Genomic DNA, 22,938 nt, shown 5'->3' with positions numbered 1-22,938 from the left:
GGGTCCTATATTCACTTCATCTTCACAAACTGTAATAGTTTTAGTCTCTCTCAACTCCTAAAGGGTCTAATTTGGTTGTTTTTCTACCCTTTGCTATGTTCTCTGATCAGTCTGCTGATGCTGAACATGCAGTGTACAGTTGTTGTTTTTGACCTTTTTAATCTAAAAAACAAAGTATGCTGAATGCCATGAGAGAAAGATCCCAAACAGTCCAAAACCCCAAAACACTGAGCTTGAGAAGACCCGAAAGGAAATCCACAATAAGATTCTACAACTCTAGTTTCTAGGTAAATTGGGATAGAGTGTAAAATGTAAAAAACAAAACTAAATAAAAACAGAATGTAATTATTTGTGAATCTCATAAACCAAGATCTCATACATAATGGAAGAGAGAAACAAATTAAATGTTTTGTGAAAAATGTTAGCTCAAAATTAACTCGATGGCAGCAACATTTATCAAAAAAGTTGTGACGGTAACATGTTTACCACTGTATAGCATCCCCTCTTTTTCTAACAACAGTCTGTAAACATCTGGGAACTGAGGAGACCAGCTGCTGGACCTTTGGGAGTGGAGTGGAATGTTGTCCTATTCTTGTCTGATATGAATTCTAGCTGCTCAACAGTCCTGGGTTTGCTCATGTCCTGCTGTTGTAACAGATGCAGCATGTGGTTTAACATTGTCTTGCTGAAATATGCAAGACTTTCCTTGTATATAAAACCTGTACATGCCTTTTAGTACTGATGGAGCCTTTCCAGATGTGCAAGTTGGCAGTTCCAAAGACGCGACTGCAACCCCATACCATCAGAGATGCAGGCTTTGAACTGAGTGCTGATAACAAGCTGGATGTCCATGGGTTCCACAACTAATTTTTCACATTTTGATCCATCTGACCACAGAACAGTTTTCCACTTTGCTTCAGTCCATTTTAGATGAGCTTTGGCCCAGAGAAGCAACAGTGTTTCTGGGTCATGTTCACATTTGACTTCTTCTTGGCATAATAGAGCTTTAACCTGCATTTGTGGAAGTTACGCTGAGCTTTGTTCCCAGACAATGATTTCTGGAAATGTTCCTAAGCCCAATCAGTGATTTCTACAACAGAATCATGTCTGTTTTTAATAGTGCTTCCTTTAATTTTGCATAAACTACCTCACTTTCAACATTTGATGTTTTCTATGTTCTGCTGTGAATGGAATATTGCTTTATGAGATTTATAACTCATTGCTTTCTGCTTTCTTCCCTTTATATTAAAACAGAAAGCATTTATTTATATTTGTTGTGATGGGATGTTGCTGTGAGAGCGTACATTTTATCATCATGTCTGAGTGGGAGGAAATTGTCAGATGTGTTTATGGAGCTACTTACTCATAAACTTATGGTATATGATACTAAGAAACGATGCTGACCAGGCAGAAAAAGGTGAATTTGACAATCCAAAGCTACGCACCAGCTGTCTTTACTATCTTTGTAACAGAGTCGGTTTTGTTCTTCAGATGGATCCACAATGTTTGCTTAACTTATTCCAGCTTGAAGAAAGCGTTTAAATCAGATGAAAATATGTTTATGATAATGATCCAGTTCACAGAGAGGGTGCAAAACAGCTTATAAAAGCAGGGATTCATATCTTATCTAGGGTTTGGATTTGGCGTAAAAGTTGCTTTGTTTTGTGCTTCAGTCTTGCAGCTTATTAGTAGAATCAGTGGTTTGTTGTGATCCTGTGACAATGAGTAAACACAACAATTACAGCCCAGCAACAGATGTAATATTTGAGGAACTTGTCAGACCAGAGACTATGATATTCCACAGAAATATATTCACGTCCAAGCGTCCTTGATATTTTATTTAAACCCAAAATATTAAGTCTCAACCAAAAGGTCATAGTCTAAGCTACAAAAGGGTATTCATTTTTTTCAGACAACTGCAATGAATATAATTAGTTTTTAATTCCCCAATGCCATCACATGCATAATCTGACTCTTAATATTGTCCTAGTCTATTTCTCAAATTGCATCTCTGTGTATTCAAATGTTAATGGAGAACCCTGTTCAGAGTGGTATAGATTTCAATCATTTTGTTCTGATCGTGTCATTGCATTCTTAAATTCAGAGCTAATAATGAAAATAGATTAGCCTTTGTTCCTCTTAATGTATTTTCAAAATTTTTTACATATTTTTATTCAACCAGCAGGTGACACTGTTTTTCCAAGTGAACATCAGGTATGTTTAAAAGAGCGACCTGCACTTCCACAATATTTGAGTTCTTTGCTGGCAGGTTCACAGTGACCACAAGTGTTTGCTTCGTGCCTCCGTTTGGAGTCAAAGATTTTAAGACTGTGGGTGCACAACACATCTTAACCTTTAAATGAAATGTGTTCTGATAAATTGCAAGCAGCTGTATACACAACCTTGCTGAGATCACCTTTGTCAGCTGTAATGGTGAAATACATTCAGGTTATGCCGAGGTACACAACTTCACTCAATTCAAACTCAATGCGTTTAATGGAATAAAATGGTCGTAGGATTTCATACACAGTTTAGAGATGTTTCTTTTTGTGAGCATATTTTTGCATTCAAGTACAGTCAAACTGGCTGCATGGAGAGTCAATCTGAAGATTTTATCCATCATTATCATAAACCCTTTAATAGTGCTTCTGTGTTTATCATCTGTGTTAGTAAGGATATTTCTATGAAGATGGATGTATGATAAAAACACAATACATGTACTAAAGCAAATTTATAAAGAGCCAGAGATAGTCAATCCTGTATTTACACACTTATATTTGTGCAGTCGGGCACTTTGCTGGATTATCCAAATTTTGCAAGCTGACAAATCATGTCAAATCCTCTCTGAGTATTTGTCATATTTGCTGCTCTCAGAGAGGTGGTCAAGGCCGTGAGGCTTTCATGGCTGTTGAGGGATTTCACAATGAATTGTCATGTTTTTCCTCTGACCTTTGATGTGTTTCCATGACCCCACGGCCACACATGGTGCCTGGCATGTCAAAGAGTGAGGTGGGCCTCTTACATCAGTCAGCCTATGTCTCTTCCCTGCTGAGAATTTGGTGCAAAACTTCCCTCTCTCAAATCACTGCTGAAACAGTCATTTCAAAGATTACCTGTAGGACATTTTCAGATCATCATCTGGGAAGGTATTCCTCTGGAAGTCTGCTAAAGTTCCTGCTTTGTAGTGCCTGATCAACACTTTGAATGTATGAGTCAATGATCTGTCTCATGTCAGGAGTGAACGGGTCAAAGGAAGGCTGCTGCGCCCTTGAGCGCTTGAAATGCCCGTCCTGGTTGCTTTGTGCACATAGAAGCCTCTCCTCAGTGACTGTGACATTTAGGAAAGCTGTGATGAGACGGAGCTGGGGGAAAAGAGCTCTCTGCAGATCCTCATAATGCACTACCAGCAGACGCTGTCCAAACTTCAGCCAACTTAGAGCATGAGATGCCCACCACGGAGCGTAGTTGAAAACAAATTCTGGCCATTCTGCAGGGAAAAGAGGGCACCTTTTAGGGTTATTTACTGCTAGTTACATCAGGTATACTTGTTAGATTTTAAGTGTTTTTTTTATGAACTATCTTCTTCTGTTAATGTTAAAAGATGAACAGCATACAAAAGTTTGATGATTAACAATAGAAAAGACATCCTCCAGTTTAAGAATTGTCTAAATTGAATGTCTTTCAGTTAAGAATCCTGATTTCAGGGGCACTAGGGACATTTCTTGGCAATAAACAATACAGTACAGTGTTATTGTCCTATTTTTATCAGTATGATGCTGCAGCAGTAGTTCAGCCTGCAGTCTGTATAATTTGCATAGTCTACAGAACAGTTTACAGATTATTTATTTGGTTGAAAACTGTACAAAAACAACATGTTATATTCCTTTAAATTAAAATTTTCAGTGTTGTCAGCATTAGTGATATTTATTCCTGCATCTCCATTGTTCTTGGATGAAGGCAGAAGGTTATCTCAAAACCTGTGCAAATCAATCCCTAAACTTTTTGCCAGGCATATTGACTTAGATCAATGCAAACAGATCTTGTAAACACTCAACAGTCTTTTGGTTAGTTAAAATGGTAGATTTCACAAAATGGGGGATTTTATCTGTATCAAAGGTTAAAAGCAGACTCCCGCACACATACGATCTTGCAAAGATACATTTATATTTTGTTGCTAGATGTTTGAAGAGATGTTAGAGGTTTGGAGGGTTGGATATGCTGTCAAAAAGTACGTTTTGTTTTGCATGGGAGTCTGTTGGTCACTTTTGGTCTTATCATCACTCCTCCACACACTTGTCTCACGTATTAGATGTGCCAAGTGTTCCTCTCTTCAGATTCTCTGTGTAGGAAGTATAGTTGAATTGATGCCGAAGTCAATTGTATTACAAGTTAGGAAAAGGCCTCCCAGGTTCGGCTGATTAAAAAAAACTAAGTCTTTATCTCTTCAATAGAGAATCTTTCACAGAGAACAGTGAGAGATTGTAGTCGGTGTGACCACAGTATAAAAGATACCAGAAGTGCGGGCCTCATTATAAGAACGTCTCTGCTTCTCTGGTGATACTTTACAGCACAGAAAATGACTATTCTGTGACAAAGCCATAAACCACTTGACTCTATGGGAGTGCATTACCTTTACTGTTCCACTGTGCATCTGAGGCATGTCCCAAATGTCCGGCACACTTGCGATTGAATTCAGCCATCAAGGAGCGGTAAGGGTTTCGAATCAGCAGGATAGCAGAATCAAACATTTCAATGTCTTTCTGACCACTTTCATGGGTCTTTACACAGATGCTGCGGCCGCTCTTCCAGTAGTCCTTCTCTCCTTTGAAACCTGGTACCAATGAATAAATGAAAACATAATGGTCAGCTCTTTTGGAATAATTCACCAGGCACTCAAATGCTCATTACAAGAAGAGAGCCCTCCCTACCCCTGTTGTACAGAGTGCCATCGAAATAGAAGCTGCCAGTGTAGTAGCCTGTCACGAGCTCGATCAGGTGCCGAACCCAGGTGTTGCCTGCGCCAGGAAAACTAGAAAGGGCCACCAGGGAGGCAGATCTCTGAGGCAGAAACATCCTCTCTTTGCACCTGGAGTCTAGAATAAAATATTGTCTGCTGTATCTACACCAGTTGAGAATCTGACGTGAAGCATGAGTCATTTTCAAAACAAGCAACACAAAAAGGCCCGTGTGACACAAATTGCGGCATGATTGCGAAAGCAATTAAATGGATCAGAGTTGAGATGTCAGGAAATTTGGGATGAAGACTGCTTTCAAGTGTAATTTCCTCCCCTGTCATTCACTTAATGGTGTTCCCAAGAAAACAGAATATGGACTACTGTCATTGTCATCACAGGCTATTCTTATTGGACGTTTTATAAACTGAAAGCATGACTGGAGCTTTCAGTTTGTGATCTGTGAAAATGACAGACATGGCAGAAAATGATGGGAATAAAATAATCAAGTATTTATTCTACTGTCCTATCACCATCTGTTAAACCAATCATTACAAGGTTCTACTTTTACCCTGTTGCATGCAGATAAATGACAAAAGTCTCACCAAGCACAGGAGTATGATACACCTGGTAGTAGTCATCCTCTGTTGGGACAGTGGGTGTGGAGGTGGGGGTGGTGTAGTTCGGTCCAGCACTCTCGACACATTGCTTGTTGTCTGACTGCTGGTTGATGCTGAAGAGAGATGACGTCCACATACATAGACAGTGGGGCCTCTTGAACACAGCCAGTGGGAGCTCCTGCCAACCAAAAGCACAAATTCTCCATGTATTTCTCTCACTTTCCAAACTGATTTCTCTCTTCAGACTTTCTATTTCAGCTAAGAGTGATGCGTTAGCTCAGTTCAGCAGGACAGTCTGCAACGTGTCCCCATTACCTGCCTCATTTTTGTTCATTATTATTTCTCACTTTTCCAGTCACAGAAGGTCACATTCAATGTTGAAGCGTGGGGAGGATGCAAAGTTTTCATGCATCCGCACACACTTCACGATGAGAATGAATCACATTGCAGTCAACACCACATCTTTCCACCAGCTATTTCTCTGTTTTTGGAGGAGCTGCAGCCGCTAACATCTTAGTACTGGATTCAGAGAATCTTTTTCTCATTAGAGCCACATAAAAGCTGAAATATTCAACAAAATCCTAGGAGCTCTGCGCTCCCACATATGATCCCATAGGGGTGGAAACAGCTCTGTGAGCTGGCCTATGCTGTCTGACGGGAGAACGGCCTGTAGGCTGACTATCAAACTTCTAATTTCTAAAAGAGTCATTCAAACCTTATCAGTGCAGGTCTCAATGCAGGATTGTGTGGTTAGGTTCAGTTGAAAAGTGTGGATGGGGAAGGTGCTGATGGCGCTCTTTGTCAGCTTGAAGCAACCACTGTAGTGAATGTTTCTGACTGGGGACAGAAAAACACAAGAGGATGTGATAACTGCTGAAATGGGACTGAAACTGAGTAAAAGACAGATTTTCAGAGACATGTACATCCAAAGTATGTCTGCAGTAATTATTTTTCTGTACTTGACTGAATTCTGCTACACTGTATAATGTATTCATAACTCTACTGCTAATCTCAAGAGACAGTGAAACTTCCAATCATGAATATTAATACTGTTTATGATTATGAACTCCTTTTATAACATATTCGTCCTTGCCAACACCAGGAAGGAGGTGTATTTTAAGAAGCTGAAAACACATTTTAAAAGAGCAAACAATGGCCTTTCAATGTTGCAAAGTGGGTCATTTTGAAACGGGTTACAATGTGCTTTAACCATAAGCATAAACATAGAATATGCTAGAATAACCACGTCTTACGTCGAAAGACTTAAGATGGAAAACATGTGGAACATACAGGTTAAAATCATGGTGTTAGGCTTTAAAACTCTGACACACACGCTGAAGCAGCCACACTCCAATCAAACATGGCCAATTAAGCTTAAGTCAAAGATGCATCTGTTTAATCAGCATACTAAAAACCTGAGTGTAGTCTCTGTCAGACAAATCAACGCATCTTCTATGCTCACATTTTTGTCAAGAAAAAACCTTGCTGTTGTGAGAATATAATATAAAAAAAAATTGTAGCTGGATTGAATTCTTCTTATTTGCAAACAGGAGAAGAGAAAAACCACAGGTTTCAGTGTATGATATCTTACGCTCTCTGCTGCATGTCTTTTCATCTTTTCAGTCACAAGCATTAATTAACAGCTGGGCGCTGTCGTGTACAACGACCGTTGATTATTCACATTTAGTGCTCTGGTGCAGTGGTTCTCTAAGCATACAACTGATTGTTGCTAGTTTTGTGATATGAGGCTGCATTTACAGTGGCTCTATTTTCTAATGACAGTTTCGAATGGATCACAACAGCTTGACGTTTATGCATTTTTGACGTGGCTTAGACTGCTGATGACAGCTCACAGACGGCTGTCAAGAGTACTGTTGCGCACTCTCCGGCACATGAGTTTTTCAGGTGCACATCAGGCAGATATAATGACTGTCAGAGCTGTGATGGAAAGACGGGAAGACTTGTCACCTAAAAGAAAGAAATGCTCACACATCTCAGTATATGTGAACAGTTTACAGATGTAAGGCTTGTGGACAATCTATCTCCAAAACTGTATCTGTGTAATATCTGCCATGCCAGATATTATGGCGAAGTTTGCAAGGGAGGAGTTAGTGAGTAAGGGTCTAGAGTCAATTAGAACACGAGAGACGAGATGAAGGTAAAAAAAAAAAAAACGGAAAACAGGAAAATAACAAACAGAACAAGAGTGCTGAGCAAAAGATAGAGGACAAGCCTTGATTGGGTAAGCAGAATGAATGCTTCGAGAATGGGGTTATTATCACAATCAGCCCGAGAGTAGGAATATCAGAGACTGAAGTGTATACATCTCCACATACAGATGGCTTTCTGTTAGATATCAATATGGCAGAGAGTGGGAAAGTAGATCTATGGACAGCTTTTTCCAGCACATGTTAGAGAATACTATTCACAGTACACACAAGTATATATAGATGGGTAAAAAGATCCAGAGCTTTGCACAACTGGGAAAGTATTTTCACTTCTTCATAGGCAGGTTGTTGCAATATAGGGCATTTTAAATCATTTACGGATTTACACAGTAGAAATATTGTCTGCACTCCTGGTCCTACAATGGATCAAAGAGAAGAGGCAGAGAAATACTCCAATAGGCTCAGACTCTGTTTGGGTTCTCAAAAGCTAAGGGCCCTCCAACTCCAGTTGCGAAAATATCCTGAATATAGCATTACAAGTACATTCCAGACTCATTTAACAAGGTATGTCTGAAGGGGCCTGAGAAGAAAATTCACCAATACAAGCACTGCATAGAAACACCTTAGATCTTATTCAGTCAATAAGAAGTCAATGCATGCTTTGAATAAAGTGATAATAGAGTGGCAAAGGCAATGGAACAATAGTATGAGGGGGCATCTTAATAAGAAAGTTACTATAACCGCAAGAAAAATATGTTGGCCAAGTAAGGAGGAGGTAATGGCTGACAGAAAAATGCTCAGGAATTCCAATTCAGACATTACACAAGAAATAACAGTAAAACATCCAACTGATTTAAAATAACATTGTCAGATTGTGGAAACATTCACGTGATATATGGACTCATACAATGTTTAAACAATGTTTAAAACAACAGTTAAACTATGTTTAAGCATAATAAAAGGGATGCAGCATACGGTAGAAGTTAGGAAAGACAAAATAGAACTTACATTTGAAACTTTAATGAATCTGTCCTGTCTCATGGCATGAATACATGAATTGTATCTGATTTTATCAAACAGACTGGATGAATAGACAGGATCTAGGCTTCCACACTCTGGAGCAGAAGGTGGCAGTAATGCAACTGACATGGTAGTTGCCAACTGCTATTGAAAACCATAGAAGAAGAACAGACAAACAAACATGGTGAAGACTTCTCAGGAAACTGAGCAGAATTTGTTTAATAGTTGGCGAGAGCACCCATGCCTCTGCGATGTTTCTTGCATGGAATATCGTGACAGACTCGAGAGAGAAAAGCGGGAGAGAGAACTTCCCTTTTCTTTTCAACAAACAGGTGAGAAAAGCAGATTTCATCAACAGGTGCTACTTGTATCATAATGTAACATTAATCATAAGAGACAGACTTGTTTTCATGACAGCTGGAACTGACTGATAAAGATCAGTCAAATGAGTTGGGGGTTAAGTCTGGGGAAAGATCTTGTAGTATCAATGTAGATCTTCCTGATCAATAGAAAAACACGCCATGTAGTGTGAGCACCACAACAATCCGCGCCATTGAAAATATTGTGGTGTGAACATGTCTTTACAGACAGCGTGAAATAAAAGAAGGAATACCTACATTTATAATAACGCTAAAAATATGGAAAAAGAATTGTAAAAGCACATTTCTAAAAAATATGTTCGGTGACCTCTGAGTGAGAATGAGAATTTCCAGGAAATTGTGTATCTGGGATTGAATGAGAATGAGCTACAGTGTCCATGTCATGGACCCCAGCCACACATTGTGGCTGTTTTAGACCAATATTAACCTCAGAGAAATACGATGTGCTGCGTGAATCTGTTTTTACATCTACGTCTTGAATCCATAGTGGATTTCTATTCTTTATTTTGGATTTACAATTAAAAAGCAATGGTGGATGTCTTCAGATGTGTACATACATCCACAGTGCAGTTTGTGCATAGTATAAATGGCAAAGAGTACTGTGTCATCATTGAGGAACATTTACTCACATTTTCTGTGACCTGGCGGCTGCTCCTCCACCATATAAATGGAGAGACGTCCCACACCGCCACAGGGTGACCCCCTCTCACCACGGCACACCAGATTACAGTCCTCCTCCGGAGCCTTTTGGCTACTGATCCGGTTTCCACAGTGGCACTCCGTTCCATACTCAAGACCTGCGAACTGGTACCCACTAACCACACACACATGCACACACACATAGATAGCAGTACAGTTATTGGCTTAGCCAAGGACAGTTCATTTCCTTAAACTGTTAGCCTCAGGCTAAGCCATCCTATAGGACACAATGAAGGATTTCAAGCCTATCCTTCAGCTCAAACTTCCCAGCTTTAAATTCACTGTTTACCATTTTTATATTTGTTAGTGCTTCTCCCTCTCCACTCATCTGACTACGTAAGCCCCGTTCTGGCTGAACTGCCATCACCTCTGATCTGTACTTTACATATCCAAGCAATTGTGACTCATCCCACCACCCCCTCTCCTTTCATCCTGCCTCCTTGGGAAAGACAGAGACCTCTTCAAAACTGACCTTTTCATGTATGTCCTTTGAAGCTTCCTCATAAATTGCCTTGACTTTTTACTTTTGCTCGTCGCAGTAATTGGCCCGCTCAGGTAACGAGTGCAGCAGCTTCCTATAGGGATGGGTGGTGGGCGGGCTTCTGTGTGCACTCAGTGGGTTTGAGATGTAAGCAACTGACTCTAAGTCTGACTGCATCCATCAGTCCTCTTCTGCTCTGTTTTTGTGGGTCTACACTGCTGCCTTGCTGTGACTTAAAAAGGAATATTCAAGCGGGTCATTCCTTGAGTTTGCTTTGAAACATTCCACCTGCCACTTTGCATTTCCTTGCAGGTTTATTAGAAAGCCATACCAATGCTGCTTATTTAGCTCACACTGACCTTATTGGTGATTTTCAAAGCATGGCTGCAGAAAAAGCACATTTCAAACCGCTGATTTATTCACCAACTGCTATAGTCAGCTCATTAAGCTTTCTACCACATACACACGCATCCCTTTTCCCTTCTTCTGCAACTGATCAAGCCTTCTGTCCTGGCCCGCTCTTCATTCTCCCCTCTCCCACCCGCCTCATCTTTTACTGTCACCCAGCCACCTGGCTCTCCACTAGCTCCAAACACAGAAGCCATTCATGGAGGAGACTGAGATCCAAAGCATTTACTCAGACAGCAAGGCCTCTGTTGTCCCTTCATACAAGACAGCCGTGCGTGCATTACCTTTCTGAGCAGGTGTCCTGACACAGAGAGCTGGTCATTTTGCGCAGGTCATAAAGCATGGTTCCTCCCAGGGCTCGATCACTGGCATTGTGCAGGAAGCATCCCATGTAGGTTCCTGAATGTGTCAAAAAAGTAAGATTAAAACTCAGTCAGGCTGAAAAGTTTCTTGTTATGGCACTCAGAAAACATCCTCAAAAGGCAGAGGCTCTGAGTAAAACTGAACTGATCAGTGATCCATGAAAAAAGTAACCGACAGTAGCTTCAATAATGCCTACTTTCAAAACAAATTTCTCCATTTTTCAGCTTGTCATATGTGAGAAAGTACTCTTTTTCTTTCTTTTTGGCAATGTTTTTGGGGTTGTTGGACAAAATATGCCATCTGAAATTGTCACCTTAGACTCTGGGAAACAATGAAGGAAATGTTCTCTTAGATTTAATTGAGTAATTAATTAACTGATTGAAAAAATAATAAACTTTTGAAGCTCTGATAATGTGACATATACCTGTCATCAGTTTTTATTTTGATCTGAAATTAAGCAAATTCCCTGAATCTTAATAAGTTCAGGACAAACACACAACATGCTTGTTTCACTGTCTTTGTGGGGACCGTTGATTTAACAATCCATTCCCCTTGTCCCTTACTTTATACTAAACCATTGCAAATTATTTCTGAATCTTAACCTTTACTGTACACCTAACTAGCCATAAACTAATTTGAACCCTAACCCTAAAAAAAAGTCTTAACCTTCAAATAAATGGTAAATGTTTACAGAGAGTCCCCACAAGCTGACCTCCTATCTGTTAGTCCCCATAATGACACAAAAAAAACCCCAAAAAACAATAACACACACACAGTTAGCTGTATATGCTTCTTAACACTCTCTGTTGATTTGATTTGGACATAAATCAGCCTTGCAGTGTCTTTAGTTTGACTCTGGACACATTCCCTAAGAGCAACAGCCCCAAAGCAGTCTTTCCATCATCACTTACAGTAAGAATGCAGAGCAGCATTTACTGTCAGCCATAATTCCAAGCTAATTCACAAGTGACGTGACTTTATTTATTTTCTGATTATTCTTAAACCTACAATATATCAAGCCTTCATACTTTCTCTGGAATAGAAATCCCCCTTACAGAGAAAAAGAAGTAACACATAATATGCTACAGAAGATTATTTTGATGTCTTGACAAGATCAAGGCGCCATATAAAATGTCACCCAAATTCAGTCTTTGATGTTATCCTTTTCTTTGCTACATCAACCTCCATTCAGCTGATGCATAAAAGCCTTCTTTATGAATGCCATTTTCTGTGTGGAGGGTAGCATATGTATTTCTTTTGTCTGCAGACTTCATTTGCATCTTTTCCTCGGGTCTGAGACCAGTATATTTTTAGGTTACGTGCTAAATGCTTTTATTTATACAGAAACTGTATACTGTGAAGGGGTTGACGTATGTCTTTTAGTGCGTGGAGTGCATGCTGATAATTCCGTAGTGTTGGCTTTTAGGTTTAATGCACAATTCCTAGATTAGATTTGTATTTATAGACTATTTACAGGTTTCAAGGACACAGAGGATTTGGCTTTCGATGTGAAGTTTACCCCTTGCACTGAACGGACTCATGCCAGCAGCTCAAAAGGGGGATTTTAAAAGTGTTGGAGGAAATACATGCCACTGGGACTGAGGAGATGTGGCAGCAAGGTGCGCAGACAGAATGGAAGCAAGCAATGGACTGTGAAATCTCTGGCAGCCAACCATCACCATATCGAATTCATGATTCAATCAGTCTGCGATGTCCTCTGAAGCCCATCCAGCCTGTTGTGCCGGGGGAGGCTGAGCCACCAGCCGCCTGTGCCCCAGGAGACTAATGCTGGAGTATACCAGCAGTTACTGCTTGAAAGCACTAAGAGGCAGGGGCTGCCAAAGTCGGTGGAAAGAAGTATCTCTAGAGACATCACCCAAGGTGAGACTCCCCTTCGCCCCCCTAGCCCGTCAACAGGGTAGGTCATTGCTTTAATCAAAGTGAAGGAGAAGCCCCAGGCAGTTGCAGCTGAGGGTTAATGGAGGGAAGCAACCTGAATTCTCACACATGATAGAAATGACTACACTTAGGCCTGACACTGTGTGGCTTTTTTAGACACTAAGACAGATGGCTGTGCTGGAGCCGATTCCTCCCTGCAGGATTGGATGGAGGAGGCTAATGACAGGATGGCCAAGTATGAGGACGTGTGCTTCTGCCAAACCTAGCAACTGTGTATGTTCATTAAAGTGGGCGCAAGGAGGATTCACAGTGATTCTGCTGGGTTTTCGATATCTCCACAATTGTGAGAACAAGCATCAAAAGCATAACTGAGGGAGTCCGAATGCATAGAAGGCTGACCTAAGACAGAGTTAGGGAGGGTCATCTGAACAGGATTTCAGTTTCAGTTCTTACTTTGCCACCTCTCTATTCCTAACTGGTGATACATCTGCACATCTCTAGGTGTGATATACTTGTGGAATGCACATTTATTTTTTAGGGAATTTGTGACTCATCTATGCAAGGCTAAAAGTCTCCACTAGCAGACACAGAATGCATATCTCATTGTTATTCTAAAATGTTGAAATGAATAGGTAGAGAGACTGAAACTATGAATATCTGGACCCCCAAAAATGCATGAGGGAACCTTTCCACAAGGCCGTGTAATATCATTACTGTGGCATGCTCTGTATGAGCTAAGCCTCTGAACAAAATGGGGCAAAAGATCAAATAAAGATAATTCTTTTAGGTATTTTTCAACCTTATGCTTGTCAAGAAGGGAGCCTGACTGATGTCAACATGTCACAATCAATAAAGCACAATTGTTTAAATGTTAAAACCTCAAACCAACAGGTCGGTCGTTCCAGTTGTATACTCATTATGCATCCGTTTTTCTCAGTGTTATCGTTGTTTCCACATCATGAGTCTATATGCGTGTCATCATGACACGGTGTGGCCTTAAAGACACTGCTTTTTTTTAAATGTAGTTTACAAAGCCAATATATGTATTCAAGTCTATCTGAACTATTCCAACCAAGCAGATATCTATAAGAAAACCTTAGAATTGTATAGCTGACACCAAAGTATTGAGCGAGTTCGAAGATAGATGTGGTAAAAGAACTACACAGGTTTAATCCCTTCAAAAGAAGGTCTCTGGTCAGCAAGATTATTTCTCTTACTTCTAGTTGGTATTCTGAAAAAAAGTCATTCACAGTTCTTTAGTGAAAGGATTCTTATGTTTTTTTATTATATAATCAAAACAAACAGCGGCCAATTATTTTTGATGAGATTTTTTTAAACTCATAAAATAATCAGTACCATCTCAAACGTTTGGGCTCTCATCCAGGGATTTCCGATGTGAGATTTGGATAACGAGATTGTGTTGGATGGATGAGAGCTGTTAAATGACAGCAAAGCTTGGCTGAGTGCTCTATAATAGTCCTTACAGTCCATTGTGAGTGCTAAGGAAGCAAGTGCTTCTTAAACCATTTAAGATGTAATTCCACAAATGATGAGTACAACCAAGACAGTTATTTTCATATTGATTTATCTCTTTCTTTTGATAAACTATTTTGCCACGCCGTCAACTAATTGCCTCAGTTTTTTGTAGGAGGTGACCTCTTCCAGTGACCCTTTGGTTGGAGAAACTGTTCAAAACACAGAGATAATCAGTTGACATCTCATACATGTCAACATAGGATAAACTGGTACCTGCAGACATTTAGTTTGACATTATGGTACTCATGCTTTCTTGACACAAATAAGTTGAGCAGATTGATATAACACTCATGTCTGCATGCCAAATATGAAGTTACAGCAAATTAACTGTTATCTTAGCATGAAGAGCCAAACTTGTGGAACCAAGTAGCATGGCTTTAAGATGTGCACCGTGAAATGCCTCTTTAGTGCGACAGTTAGCATATTAAAAGCTATTTGTTTCATACATCCAAAAAAAAGACTTCCTCGTTTTATGAGATGTGAGCTGAAATACTTTTTGATAAGAAGCAGTGACAGCTGTGGAAAGAGCGAAGCTAGTCGTTTCCACGCTAAAGACCTGCTGGCTGCAGAATAAATGCATTTTCTCGACAGATGTGATCGTAGTATCCATTTACATTTACTATTTACCGAAACAATTAACACATTTGCAATTGGGAATTAGATGCTTGGAAATCTACTTGATTGTTAATTTGCTAATTGTTTTAGCATCAGCTGAAACCATTAAAAAAAAACAGGTTTACTGTTCATGGTTAAATACCACAATTAGGAGGCGCTTAACTTTTCAACTAGTTACTTCCAGGGCAAGTGCCACAACAGACCGGAGTAATTGCATTCTGTGTCCAGAGTAATTCTTTTAAAAGCGAGCCTTTGGCAGAAGGCTCTTACTGAAACTGATCTCATTCCTGCTGCCAACGTTTTTCTTCAGTATAACCCTATTTAGTGACTGAACGGTCATGTAGTGTCTGTTTTTAAAAAAAAAAAAGGATTAAAAGCTCTTGTAGGATGCTTTTTAAGAATGAGCTGGAAGAACAAACATTTCACTGGAGGAAATTCTGATGTATTTATCATTTCAACAAAATCGCAAAAGCACTGACAGACACTGTTTAACAATCGAATAAATCTCAAGGGATACGTCTAAGTACTTCAATAATCATGATGGCTACTTGACAAAGAGCAAAGGCAAGATACTGTGTCATTTTTATCTTTGTGGTCACTCATTTATTTTGTAAAAGTTACTTTGGCTTTTGAGAGAGGATTGGTGAGCTCTTCCCCTCGTCTACAAGCTCTGAAGCGCTGACATTAAATGTCATATAAATGTATAATGAAGCTCTTCGAAGTGTTCCAGGGTCATGATTATCTGTTCATAAATGTTGCGTAGAAACTTGTTGAGAGTCCTCTGTGAGCATTACGAGTCCTGAGCAGGGAGTGCATTTCCTTGGCTCCCGTATTCTTTATGAGCATAAAAAAGTAAGGCACAGAATAGAGGATAAACTTGTATATTTGCTGCTTCATATATTATTGACCAAGAAAATCACATCTCACCTAGCACAAGATATTTCTTTTTCCTCTACCTTCCACTTTTCCGTTCCAGACAGCAAGAGTTGTCGCACATCTTTTTTTTATTTTAATCTCCTTTAGTTTAATGGCAAAAGAGATGTACAACCTTGGCTTCACACTTCCAAAAGCAATTAATAATTGGTAAAACTACACACAACCGTAGGCCTGCTTTGGAGGATACATTACAGTAAAAGTATCTGACTTTATAAATAGGAACCGATTGAACTGATGAAATAACATTTCTGCTATTTTCAACCAAATTTATTAGGCTTGCCTCTTTTCTGTGGTGTGAAATCCATCACATTTTGCATTCGCACAATGCTGGTGAGTCTGAAAGTGTCAGGAGTGACACTTGTGAAGTTAAAACTCCCCTGCTTTTGATTTGCGAGCCAAGCTAAGCACACGGCCGTGTTTCATATAGAGACCAAATTTATTCAAAGACTCAGCTGAAATATCTGCAGTTATTTACCTTTGTGTTTGCTGTTCCGATGCAAAGATACTTTTTGTTCTGGACTTTCTGGCAACAGATTGTGAAACCAGCGGCGGTGTAAGTGCTGGACCCCTAGGCTTCGAGAAGCTTGCCAGTATTGCCCTGCCTTGGCTCCCCCTCCGGACACAGACTGAATAGTGGCCCATCTGGAACGTGCCCTTATGCCCAGGCCCGTTGTCCTGAGGGCAGTTGGAGGTGCTGCAAGAGACAGCAAGGGTGGCAGGCTGGCAAGGTTTGGCTGAGCCACTCTGATGCTGGAGCGCTGCAGGAGCAGGATGCTGCCTGCCATCAGATAGGCGATTCCCAAGCAGAGCAGCAGCATCTGAGCCCTCTTCAAGAGGCAGTGCAGCTTGCAGAAGGGTGCCCCCATACTTGCACAGTTCTCTGTCTCTCACGTCAGTGAAAGTCTCTTTGATGAATTAGGAGCTGTACGAATTTTGCAGAAACTCGCAGCATCCGGCTGTGGCGTACACATCCATCCATTATTGCCACACAGTCCAGCAGCAGTAGTGGAACAATGGATGTGTCACAAAGAGGGGGCGTTAATATCCCAGGCTGCGGACAGTGACTCCAGGAAGATATCTGAGGGAAAGCTGGGGGACAAAATGGAAAAAAGAAAACCCAAGCAGATGTATGTAAAACACAACCATAAGTCAACATATGTCAGTATATTTAAAAGGACACAAGTGTAAGGCTGGTGGAACAAATGCACTGCTCATTTTGGGGCATGGGCTTGTGTTTCTGTCTTGCAGCATTTTCCTACACATCCTTTGGGGGTCTGCAGCTTCATTGTTTTCATTCCTACCATTTGTACTCAAATAAAGAACAACCTTGAAGTTGCACCCTGCTATTCCTGTGACCTTTCTGTGCTAACAATATTTAATGAATAAATAAAATTAAAAATTGAACCAAACCTAATATATTTCTTTTTAAATAAGGGATAACACAGGTTTTACGCTACCAGATTATGTGTTTTGACCATAAATATACCAGAAATATCTCTGAGCCTCATAATCTAGGTCTTGGTTTTCACAGAGAAATAACATGAAGTGATAAAACCTGTCTAAGAGGGCATTATGGGCGCTCATGAAATGGGGATTATGATAGCAGCATGCAGACCAACTCTGGCTTCATCCGTGGATAAGTGATAAAAACATGCAAAGATGAGATGCCAAGGCTCTCTCGTGATTAGGATGCAGAGCACCCATGTGTTAGCAGTGTTTTATGAAGCTTGACACTTTGAAAAGAGAAGCAGCGAAGTGAATATCCTACTATATCCATTCATGCCTCGTTGTCTTGGTGGCCCTCACTCTCCGTCATGCCCTTCAAGCTCTACTTTTCCTGATGGGGCTTTCGGGACAGACTGCAACACCCCACAAACAATACCAGGGGTGCGGTAGTGCTCCCGAGGACAGAAGCAACAGTTTGCACAATGAACAGTCTCCGATCAAGTCCGGATAGCCAAGTTATGTTCAACTTCAACGTTTTTACTAATAAAACAGGCCTAACTCACAAACGCTCATTCTATTCCTAAACACACACGCGTGTCTGATTTGGTTGAGTGGGATGGATGGCACGATGAAAGACAAATGAGTGTAAACACGCATCACCTATTTAAGAAGCCGAGGTCTTCCATCTTAAAAAAAAGAAACCTCTCAGTGTGCCTCCACCATTTACAGTAGAGGGGGTTTGAACGTGCGGCTTACCTTTAGTGGTGGAGCGGTGCGCATCCTTACGATCACTCATCAGTTTGCGGCCGTTATGATCGCTGTTTTCCCCGCTTTGTTGACCAGTGGCAGTCTACTCGGCTCTCCAGAATTTCCCAGAGCTGGTGTTATATAAGCTCCGTCTTTCTCACGCAGTCCAACTCTCTCACTCTAAAAGAGCCTGCGTTGCTCTCCGTCGCTCCGAAAAGGCTGCCACGGTGATATAAAGCACAGTCAGTATGCGTGCGTGTGCGTGCGTGCGTGTGTGTGTGTCGGAGAGGAAGAGGAGGTAATGGGGTGGTGGAGGAGGAGGGGTAGCCGGGCTCATTTGCATTGGTGATCTAAACGCGTCACAGCTCGTCCACTGTGCAAAGGGGAGAGTCGTGTCCAGCAGTACGCAGCGTGTACTGTTCATAATAAAGCAGCGGGTGCCGCAGCTCCTCATCTATCGTCCTGTGCTGGACAAACATATAAATGCATGTAAATCTAAAGTTCTATCCGGACTCACGCTCCCAAAACTAGATGGGTATAATATTATAATATAACTCAATCTGGAAATCCAACTGTCGGGTAATTTGCCATCCTGACCGCTTTATTCTCCTTATTCATGGTAGCCTTTACTTTAACCGAAGCGCGACATGAATTGTCTTGATTCATGCATGATGCGCCATTCAAGAGTGGTTGTTGACCCGTGACTTCAGCACCACGAACAGAGCTCTGTCACAGCCCTGAATGCATGACTGTTGTGTTCACGGGTGCAAAGAGCCAAAAGCACAAGCATCTGCAGTCCTTTAGATGAGCAGTAGTGCCTCAAAATCTCAATTCTGTTAAGGTCTGTTTCACAGAACAGCAAGGAGATCTTCAAAAATGACTTTTTGGTGTCCTTTAGTGGATTTGAATTCGGGTAATATGGGACAGGTTTGGCAATTTTGACTTCTACAGCTCATTCTGATTACTAACACGTTAGACCAACACACTAGACGTTTCTGAAATCCGTGAGATGTATTTTGTCCACTCATAAATTGTATTTATGAGGAGATACGCCACACCTTTTTGGATTTTTGCTACAAAAAAAAGCCTTGATTTACAATATGGGAAGGTTCCCTTTGTAGTGTGGCACACAAGTTCCATAATGAGTGCCAAGATATATCACAAATCTATCTAACCCTTATTATAAAAGAATACTATAGAGACAATAAAATCATTCATAAACATTTTCATGGTGTTAGTTCATATAGAGCATACTGTAGTCAAACTGTGTGGCAACTAAAACTGAACCAATAACTAGCAAAAAGTGTATTAACCTATCATGTGTTTGGCTGTTCAGTTTAAGTCATCTGATCCATGTAAAAAAAAAAAGATAATTTACAGCACAAACTATTATTTGAGGAGTGTGAAACATTTACAACACCGTGAGACTTATAAACATTGGATATCTGTGTAGATATGCAACTTCAACAATTCCACAAATACTATTTTTCCAAATTTTCAATTACTGAAAATGACCCAAACCACGATGTCCAATATTTTCAATCATATTTGATAAATGGAGACAGCTAAGACTATGATTAAAAAAAAAAAAAAAAAACTAAAACACATTTTCAACATTTTGATGATCATTGTGTTGCTTGGATAGACCATAAACATAACTGTATAACAGTTATCTTTTTAAAATGTCTCTAAGATTGTCATGTGCTTCTGAGGGGAGCGTTACAATTGAAAGGTGCTCTAAATCTGACATTTTTCCTCACATTATCCACACCCAACCTGTCATTAAGGTTTTGGTGACTTGATTATAAGGCTAGAGCTTCAGTGTACCACATGAGTCCACACATACAGTCCATTTAGAGCTCTCAGGTTGTCAGGTGGTGATTATCTGATGGGAGACACTATGAGATCCAGATGCCAGCTTCACAGAGACATCTCAGACTAGTCTGTTCTGTCTGTGTTATCTAAATCTACTTCTTACAAGTCAGACAGTTTTACAAACAGGTCTGGGCTTTTGCTTCATGGAAACAAACCAAAGACATTTTCTAAACAGTATTTACTGGGTGAAATCATGACAGTCAGGCAAAGTTGTTTGGAGCATCAAAGTCCATGTAGGGAGGGATTGATAAAACACTGGGATTTAATGTTAAGACACTGCTGCTTGCATAAAAAGGCACCTCACTCAAGGGATGTGTCTAAATATAACAGATAACTTAACAAATAGTATCTTTAGACACTTTGTTACTAGCAGCCTGTTACAAAAACACCTGATTTATGCCAATTTATTTAGTTGCATCTCTGAAAAATGCAGAAGAGCACACATTTTCAAAGATATAAAATAGTATCTTTGCACCAACGAGGTGATTCCCAGCTGAAAACGTGTGATATCTCAGCATTGTGTGCACTGTGTCCTTAAAAAATGTGAGGAAAACGGACAAAAGGAGTGTCAGGTCTAAAAGACTATTTACAGCTGATGAAAAGTATCTGAAAGACACGTCCTTCAGAAATAGAAAAAAAAAATCCAGCAAAGACCTGAAACTGCACCTGAGAGATGCATCTGTGTCATGGTCTGTGGGGTTTGTTGTGTTTGGAGCTGTAGTTTGTTATGCCCCTTCTGTTAATTCCAGTTAGTTTTGTTTACTCCACTTGAGTTTCAGGTTTTTGTTTCTGCTCTACATTAAGCCATTTCTTCCCTCCGTGTATGAGCTCCTCGGTTTGCTTTGTGCAGTGCAAGATCTTTGCCATGGTTTGCTATCTTTGTTCCACTGTCTTTGTCAGTCTATACATATATTACTACATAAATAAATGACAAGAAAGCTTGTCTGAAAGGGTTGTGTCGAGGGACAAAGGTGGCCATGCCAAATATTGACGTTCATATTCATTAGAAAAGTACAAAAAAACCCTTCTTTGCCTATATACTGTGTTTCCATAAATCTATGCTGGTTTCAATAAATCCCTGCACTCATTTTCCATTTTACTGTCAATAAGGAATAATGAGAGGCTCAAGATTTTTTTCACAGTACCTTAATTCTACCAATTCTTTTTTTTTTTATGCAATCCAAATCAAAATGGCTGGTTTGGGCAGCAGTTATATGTTGTCTCTTATATGGAATGAATCAGAAGACAGGAACAAATCATCTATATGGTAATTTCTTTATTTTTTTTTCATTTTAGAGCATGTAGTACTCTTTTGGGAATGCAATGACTTTGTCAGTCACTTTAATTTGGTGGTTAGATTGACAAGTCAGAGGAAGTACTGAGTCCTGCCACATCATGAAGCTAGGCCTCCACTGACGTCTCTTTCAATTATTTTTTTGTCTGAATTTTCAAAAACAGCCATCCTAAAGGCCAAATCCCTTGAATGGTCTGACAGTATAAGTTAAATATATAAATGTTTGTGTCGGATGGTTGCGTTGGTTTGTCAGAGGATGGATGGTTGTAATCTATTCTCATGTCACTAGCACTTGAAGGTAAAGCTAATTTAATAGCCCTGTGGTAAAATGTTTTATGTAAATAAAGTATCATTGCTTGGCCTTAAAACCACTGCGTATTGTGTATTACTGTCTTGGTTTGTTATTTTACCAAGTGGGAGTAAGCTGTAGAAAACCATTAACTTCCTGTTGCCCCCAGTTGACAGGTGCTTTGATGAGGTTTGTTGCATATCCAGTATATGAGGAGCAATACTGCCTCCCCCACTGAGCTTAATAGCTCTGTTATTCTTCCTATCTACATTGATATTGCTTGGCATTAACTTACACCTACACAATAGGGTTGCAACCTTTTGTAACTCGTCCTCTTTGCATGAACAACAGCGCAAAAAAAAACAACAGGCAGCTCATCCACAGCAGTGGAAGGACACAGGAAATCCTTAGCACTGTCTCTTTTTCTGTCTACGCTCACTCCCCGCTTGCTTTTTCAGAGGGACAGGACCATCCGTCCCTCTCGTTGCAGTCAATTTAACCTTTTTCAAACCCTTTTCGGCCAGCTAGTGCTCAGAGCAGTGCAGAGACAGCAGGCCTGAGCTGTCAGTCTGCAGTCTGGACAATAGAGCTCATCTCTTACGTCTCTTCTTTTCTGTGCCGACATTGATCACCTCAGACTAGTCAGAAACACTTGCTGCTTTCGCCGTGCTGCACAATCCCTCAGTCTCTCCTCCATCCTGTAATTCTTCTCCTGTCTCCTACAGTAATGCTCTTCTTCCTTCTAAAATGGAGAGTCATGCCACTGTAAGTCTTAAATTAAAGAGGGTGCTTTATGACCATAGAGTGTCTGTTTTCCAATGCAGCTCCTTGCAGAACAGTTGGATTTATTTAAATGCAAACGCTTTGGCCGTTCCTGAAAAATGATGAATATGTGCATGGAGACAACACACATATAGTTGAATCTGGATTAGTATTTGATTTTTTACAAAATAATCAGTCTTGATTAGTCTCTATGATTCAGCATGAACAGCACTGAGATCTGTAATGAGCAAAGTCAGGATATGGGATTTTATATAGTATGGCCAGTTTCATGCACTGATACATAATAAAACAGATGCACTAAGCCTTTTGTTTTCTTTTCATGTTTTAATCTCCAGTGATTCTTGATGTTAATCTTCAAAAATCAGATTATGGCTGAATAAGGCAGTCTATGGTTTCGCATGAACAGACAGCCTTGACACGATACAGT

The 22,938-nt window shown here is 40.2% G+C and overlaps 1 protein-coding gene across 1 annotated transcript; it reads right to left on the bottom strand.

Annotated features, from left to right (window-relative positions):
- Window positions 1-2,477: 2,477 nt before the first annotated feature.
- wscd1b (WSC domain containing 1b) lies at window positions 2,478-18,559 on the bottom strand. The gene is made up of 9 exons (XM_072375521.1): window positions 18,280-18,559; window positions 16,553-17,166; window positions 11,013-11,127; window positions 9,770-9,954; window positions 6,288-6,409; window positions 5,558-5,750; window positions 4,929-5,093; window positions 4,631-4,831; window positions 2,478-3,487 (listed from the first exon to the last, which is right to left on the bottom strand). The coding sequence occupies exons 2-9, from the start codon at window positions 16,941-16,943 to the stop codon at window positions 3,135-3,137; spliced, it is 1,725 nt and encodes a 574-aa protein (XP_072231622.1). The 5' UTR covers window positions 16,944-17,166; window positions 18,280-18,559; the 3' UTR covers window positions 2,478-3,134.
- Between the last annotated feature and the right edge of the window lie 4,379 nt (window positions 18,560-22,938).

The sequence above is a fragment of the Leuresthes tenuis genome, unplaced genomic scaffold (genome assembly GCF_036924035.1).
Source record: "Leuresthes tenuis unplaced genomic scaffold, fLeuTen1.0.hap1 SCAF_21, whole genome shotgun sequence".
Classification (NCBI taxonomy): Eukaryota; Metazoa; Chordata; class Actinopteri; order Atheriniformes; family Atherinopsidae; genus Leuresthes; species Leuresthes tenuis.
Note: the sequence above shows the minus strand (reverse complement) of the source record. Positions and strands in the feature narration are given on the sequence as shown.

Bases quoted from the DNA above. Each gene is read 5' to 3' on its own strand.
- wscd1b (XM_072375521.1), bottom strand. From the start codon at position 16,943: ATGGGGGCACCCTTCTGCAAGCTGCACTGCCTCTTGAAGAGGGCTCAG. The intron at 6,410-9,769 runs GTGAGTAAATGT...TTCTGTCCCCAG, and splicing joins GCCGCCAGGTCACAGAAAAT to TCAGAAACATTCACTACAGT. The intron at 3,488-4,630 runs GTAATGCACTCC...TTTTCCCTGCAG, and splicing joins TGCACAGTGGAACAGTAAAG to AATGGCCAGAATTTGTTTTC.